The sequence below is a fragment of the Heteronotia binoei genome, chromosome 8 (genome assembly GCF_032191835.1).
Source record: "Heteronotia binoei isolate CCM8104 ecotype False Entrance Well chromosome 8, APGP_CSIRO_Hbin_v1, whole genome shotgun sequence".
In the NCBI taxonomy this organism is placed as follows: Eukaryota; Metazoa; Chordata; class Lepidosauria; order Squamata; family Gekkonidae; genus Heteronotia; species Heteronotia binoei.
The window spans coordinates 80,560,828-80,567,150 of record NC_083230.1 but is presented as its reverse complement, the minus strand read 5'-3'; the positions used below and the strand labels follow the sequence as shown (position 1 = coordinate 80,567,150).

The 6,323-nt window shown below is 41.1% G+C and overlaps 1 protein-coding gene across 3 annotated transcripts in view; it reads left to right on the top strand.

Annotated features, from left to right (window-relative positions):
- Positions 1 to 276: 276 nt before the first annotated feature.
- L3MBTL2 (L3MBTL histone methyl-lysine binding protein 2) overlaps positions 277 to 6,323 on the top strand; it is a 51,566-nt gene continuing 45,519 nt past the window's right edge. Inside the window, exons 1-3 of one of the 3 annotated variants that reach the window (XM_060245372.1) lie at positions 277 to 432; positions 3,678 to 3,939; positions 5,605 to 5,738. In XM_060245372.1, the coding sequence (XP_060101355.1) occupies positions 412 to 432; positions 3,678 to 3,939; positions 5,605 to 5,738 (417 nt within the window). In that variant the 5' untranslated portion in view covers positions 277 to 411. Of the gene's footprint in view, positions 433 to 3,677; positions 3,940 to 5,604; positions 5,739 to 6,323 lie in introns of those variants that run through there. The other 2 variants (XM_060245373.1, XM_060245374.1) reach the window with 2 other exon arrangements.

The following is a 6,323-nucleotide window of genomic DNA, read 5'->3' as shown; positions in this document are numbered from 1 at the left end:
TTGGTCAGGAAGGCGGGCAGAGAGGGGACTCAATTGGTGCAAAGATGACGGACAATAGCCAGGGAGGAGGTACCCTTTCCTTCAACAGCAGAAAAGAAACGGGGGGGGGGGGGGAGAGGAGGAATAAATGGATTGTCACAGACTCCGTTCACCCTCCACAGAACAAGAAGACTACAACTCCCGAAGCTCCTTTGGGCAAGGCCAAAGCTCGTTATCCGTTCTTCCTGCCGTCTTCTGTTCTCTTTGCCTATTGGCCACGGAGGTGAATGAGCTTTCGCAGACAGATGGAGGGCGGCGAAGCTAACCTGACCGCGGGCGTCGTGTGCGTTGTGGAGCCAAGCGGGAGCACGCGCTAGGCTGGCTCTCGAGCTTGAAGGTGCCTGTCGGGGTCTGCGTGGCCAGAAGAGAGCCATGGAGCGGGAAAAAGGCGAGGTAACAAGCCCGGCGGGCGTGGGATTTCCATGTGCTGAGCAACGAGAGTGGGATGAGTTGTTTCTCTTCTGTGCTTCGAATATAGTGGCGCCTTAAGTACTGACAGTTGTTCACTGTAATCTTTCCTGTTTTATTTTGCTGCTACAGACTTGACAGGGTTGCTTGTCTGGGTTTTCCCTTGACTGTGTTAGTTTTCTTATATTTTGCACTTTTCTGGGGCAAGTGACTCCTTCGGGCTTTCCCTTGTTCTAGTGGATTGTGTTTCTTTTGTGTCTCTTTTAGGCCGGGAGCGGGAAGGGGTGTTGAACAAAGTGGTTTCCTCTTCTCTCTCTCTCGAGTCGCTTCATTAGGTATCCGTGTAGTTGAAGCTTTCTGACGTGTTATCTTTGTGGAGGATCTCGCACACACGTGAACGTCTTAACAACTAAAAAGGCGCGCTTGGAAGAGAGCTCAGCATCTGGAAACAACGTAGCTTGTCAGAAGAGGTGCTGGCTGCTTCTAAAATCTAGTTAACAAGTTGAACGTTCAGTCGTGCTTGTTTGTATTCAGTACCTTATTGTGTAAAATGGAGATAAAATCTAAACTGCTGGTATTTAAATATTTCCGTATGATTGACGCTAGACAGTCCCTTGTCTCAAGGAATCTCCCATGGAGCTTGTAGTGTGCTGTAGAATATGGGTGTATTATAAGAGTAAATTTAGAGTTTGAAGATGAAGCAATGAAGATTGGGCTTAATAAGGAATACAGAATGGGGGTTAATGAATGCAGAATATATAGTTTTATGAGGATTCAGGAAATGTTGGTAGTAAAAGCTGTACTGCGAAGCAGAGAGGGGAGTAGTTCGGTAGTGAAAGAAGGCAGGCTGTACTAGATGCAGTGGAGCACTGTGGGGGAATGAGAGAAAGGAATCATTTGGTAAGCTGCAGGGTTCTTGTGGAAAGGTTTTATTAGGACTGAGGTAAGAGGTGGCTTCTTGTGTAAAATAACTTGGTTCGTATGAGAGCTGAAGCACCATGTATGCAAGGTCATTAAACTGTAGTGCCAATATGGTGTAGTAGTTAGGGTTTTTGATTAGAACTTGAGAGACTTTTGCTCAGATCCTGGTTCACCTATGAAGCTCTCTTGTTTGTCTTAAGTACGGACAGAGTGATTGGCATATCTTATCTGATAGATTTGTTAGAGTAGTAAAATGGGAGCAGAAGAACCATGAAGCAGTTTCTTTGAGGAAGATCAGGATAAAAAGATAATGCACAAAACTATGGTAATCATATGTATGCATGCTCAGTGTTAATTAACCTAAACAGCTATTCTGATTTCATATTCAAAAGTGCCAATAGAAATATCAGTTTATCTATATGCCTGTTTAAAGTTCTGTTAAGATAGCTGTGCTTTTACAAATCAAAACAATTTAATAATAGTATACCAGGGCAATTAAGATCTATCCAATCTACAAGAAGATCAATTTTTGTTGTTTTGCAGCTATTGGTGAACAGAACATAGTATGAAGCCTTGGAAAATTGTCCTCAATTTAACATTTCCATTCATCCAGCAGTTCCAGCCTAGGAAAGGATAGTTGTGTAAAAATAGACTGGAAACATTGAACGTTATCATGGCAAAGAGTTTACTCGGTGGGGGAGGGTGGTCTGAAATTGAATAAACAATACTTTTCTCTGCAATACACTACGCTGTGGACAAGCCATAACGGATCTATGGCAGGGATTTGACAGCCTTTTAAATCAGGGATCTGAGCTATTTCTTAGTAATTAACATTATCCTGTGCTATTCCGCTCCATCATCAGTAAGCTTTACCTGTCTTAGAAATAGAACATGAAATAGGAAGAGCACCAGAAATAAAGCCATCAGCTAAGGAGCACAGAGAAAAATCCTATAAAAATAAAACCTTTAAAAAACACACAAAAACCATACCAGATCTTTCTACAATCTTTTCCTAGGTCTCTTAGGGATAGCATGAGCATGCAGCAGCCCATGAACTGCCTGTTTAGATATTCCTGTTGTAGAAAAATATTTTCAGTTTGTGTGAAGTATTAGCTAGTTTTAAGACTGGGATGGTAATCTAAATGAACTGAAATTTGGTGATGAAATATTGCCAATAATTTTCTGCAATGGTTAGGGCTTCCAAATTTGGAGCATTTTTAATCAGACAGATCAATATGGAAAGTATTAATGGAGGGCAAGTTGTTTCAGAGTATTAGTATAGTCTTTTCTCTGCAAAGAAGACCTGCTTAATATACTTGTATGACATTTTGGATTATTCTATCTAAGAATGATTGTATGTATTGTTTTGTTTTTAATCATGTTTATATATATTTTAAGAGCTCCATGGCACAGAGTGGTAAAGCTGCAGTACTGCAGTTCTAAGCTCTGCTCATGACCTGAGTTTGATACCAGCAGAAGCTGGGTTCAGGTAGCCAGCTCGAGGTTGACTCAGCCTTCCATCCTTCTGAGGTCGGTAAAATGAGTACCCAGCTGGCTGGGGGGAAAGTGTAGATGACTGGGGAAGGTGATGGCAAACCACCCCATAAAAAGTCTGCTGTGAAAGCAATGTCATCCCAGAGTTGGAAACGACTGGTGCTTGTACAGGGGACTACCTTCACCTTCGTATTTTATTTTCTGTTTATAACCTAATCCTTATTCTAATTTTAATGTATGTCACTGTAGTCTGCAGTGGTAGTGTAATTATGATGACTTTCAATATTAAAATTGTAAAGTATTGAATAAACGATAGTGAAGGGAGGTGCAGTTTCATCTCACTTACCTTTTATCTCACCTTGCCCTAGGAGCTGATGGAATGTCCCGAGTCATTTGTGCTCAGTCTTTGTGTATTTCACTAGTTGCTGTAGGGGTAAAATGAGAATTTCAGGCATTGTTTTATCCTTACAGCAATTCTGTGAGGAAGGCTACAATGAGTATGTGTGACTTGTCCAAGCCCAGCCCATGATCTCCCTTGTTCAAAGTCCACCATTCTAACCCATACACTTTTCTTCCTCCTCCATCTTGTCTCTCCCCATAATCTGTGTGTCCTGTATGGAACTAGACTTCCTGGAATTCCACTATACCTTCTGTCTTCCCTTTCCCTATACATTTGGTTACACCTCCTGAAGTTTTAGGAAAACATATTGGGAGGTGTGAGGCACCATCAGTATTTGAACTGAGTATCTTTTTCCATTCTGTCATGTTATTTTACTGCCTGTGGGTGTTTCAACTCTGGTCTGTCCTATTGCTAGTTGGAGTTTCCTATCCAGCGCAAAGCTTCACCCTTGGAACAGATGGATGAGGATGAAGAGGAAGATGATGACTTGGATCTCTTTGGGGGTTATGATAGCTTTCGACAGTACAGCAGCAGTGTGGACAGTGGCAGCACCTCCTACCTGGAAGATTCTAGTGAGAATGAAACAGCAGATCGAGAAGCTGGGGAAGTGCCTGCATCCCTGACAAAAACCCAGACATCTGCTGGACGATTACCAGATGATAATGGATCTGAGCCAGGTACAGGTTTCCCTTCTGCAGTGAAGCAAGTTTGTAGCTGACAGACCACAAGACAGTCCTGCTCTGCCTTGGGTGAAATAGGAGCTGCTTAATAGGATTTAATGCATTTGGAGGATATGAGCCAAAAATAAAACGTCAGCATTGAATTAGAGATTCACTTTGTGGGAGAAAAAAAGTGAGACTGCCCAGCTGTACAATATTACATGGAAGAGCGCCTATATGAGCAAATGTGAAAGAATCTGGATCCTTAATTACCTTTTTGTCTGTTCCCAGCAGATTCCCTGATCCATTTCAAATCTGTAAAATCCTTTTTCCCCACAAGGGTAATTTTAAGCAAGAAGTAAGAAAAATTTTAAAAGCCCTATTTGTATCAAATTTTTGATGTGATGCTTTAAACAGAATTGTATGTAACTTGTTGTCATACAGTTACTGTTCTAGTACTGAATTGCAATCCAAATTTTTACTGTTTTAAACTTCCACCAAAGTCATTGCATTGGAGCCATTTCTAACTAAAACTCATGCAGTTAATCATACTTGAAATCATCTACATGTATAGTTTTCCAACCAGAGTTGGTGGCAATGCTGGATAAATAACTTGCATTTCATCAGGGATCACCTACACAGTCCTAGCTAGTATTCCAGTCTTCCAGTATGGAATTACTAAGGGCCAGGAGATTTGTCTGCATTGTGACCAAGAACTTAGGGTAGATAATTGCCAAGGCTATACTAGCACCGGTGTCTTCTGAAATCATACCCATAGTCCAGCAAAGAGATCTCAAAACACCCAGGGGTGTATATCAGGCCAAATTCACATCACCCATACCTTGTTACCACCTCCAAGGTGGTCTTCCAAAAGTTGTGATATATAGGTGAAATTGGATACAGTGTCTTTATTACAAATAGGGCAGTCCTCATTGCTGGAAAACTGGGTAAAGGCCTTTCTTGAACTGATGGATAACCACTTGTATTTGGGAATAAATGGCATTTTTCACAAATGTATCTGATTCTGCTTTGCAATAAAGGAATAAAGTAGTATCAATAAAGACAGTCTACATGGTAAGCAGATTACAGATATTATAAGATGCGTGGAACATTGTTGTACAAAACTGCTCTTTGGAAACTTCCATGTAATATGTATATACAATATGAGGATTCTCTCCTGACTGTCGGTATTAAGAGATGCACATTTTTCTTAGGCTCAGTGCTTTTCAGCTGATGCAATGTTATCAGTTTTCTATCTGGTTTGATTGACACTTTGTATAACCAGTGCAATAACTGTGTTTCACTGATGCTCTTAACTTCCTTGGGTGAGACTCCAGGAACTTAACGTGCATTGTGGGTACTGCTTCCGCTATCTTCTCTTTTTAACTTGCAAGTTCATGTACCATGGTAAGAGCAACAGCAGACCGCCTGCAGGGACTTAACCTTTTGATTACCCCACCACCACCACTCATTTGCCTTGATTTCCTAGTTGTTTTACGCTGTTGGGATTTACGCTAGTCTTAGAGAGGATGCAAGCAATTCTTCATTGTTTTGAGGAAGTGTATCCTGTTTCAGATAATGCTCAATGTTGCCTTTTGTTTTCCTGTGTTTTTAATATTGCAATTCTGAGCTTGCTGCTGACAAAGTTGTCACTTCCCACTTGTTATATTTATGATCCCTCAGCTATCTGTGAGATGTGTGGCATTGTGGGCACAAAAGATGCTTTCTTCTCAAAGACCAAACGTTTTTGCAGCGTCTCCTGCTCCAGAAGCTACTCTTCAAATTCCAAGAAGGCCAGCATCTTGGCTAGGTTGCAGGTGAGCACTCACACTCAAATGGGAGTCTAGAATCCAAGGATGCTGAGAGAAATACGCCCACCACTTGCTTAAATGTCGGAGTAAAGAGAAATGAAGACATTATTTGAAGATGCTTTTTTCTGTAACAGTAAACATAACTAGATGTTTGGCAAGAGCATCTGAAAAACTGTTCTTCCAGTAAGCAAAGTCTTAAGATGGTAGCTCCCAATAGGTGTCTTGAAAAAGGCGGCATCAAACAGATCCGATTGTGGAGGCATTTAGGAGCTGTTTTTGTACAAGAGAAAGGGATTAGGTTGAACGACTCTTCATTTCATAATTTTACAACTACCTGCATCAACATACTACAGCTCATTCAACATGGAATATTTATCCTTTATTCATTGTTGTGTATTTGTAGGCAGGAGTAATCTGGTAGATTTTTTCCTGCATCCTTTTCAATGCATGCTTGTGTGGAGTAGATTTTGTTTAGTCCCTGCTAGGAGGTGTAATTAGGGGACCTACTGGCCACACAATAAAGCAGGTCTTGTGTAAGCTACAGTAATTTTGAGTAGTGATTTGTATCTACAGTAGAAGTTTCAAGAGTAG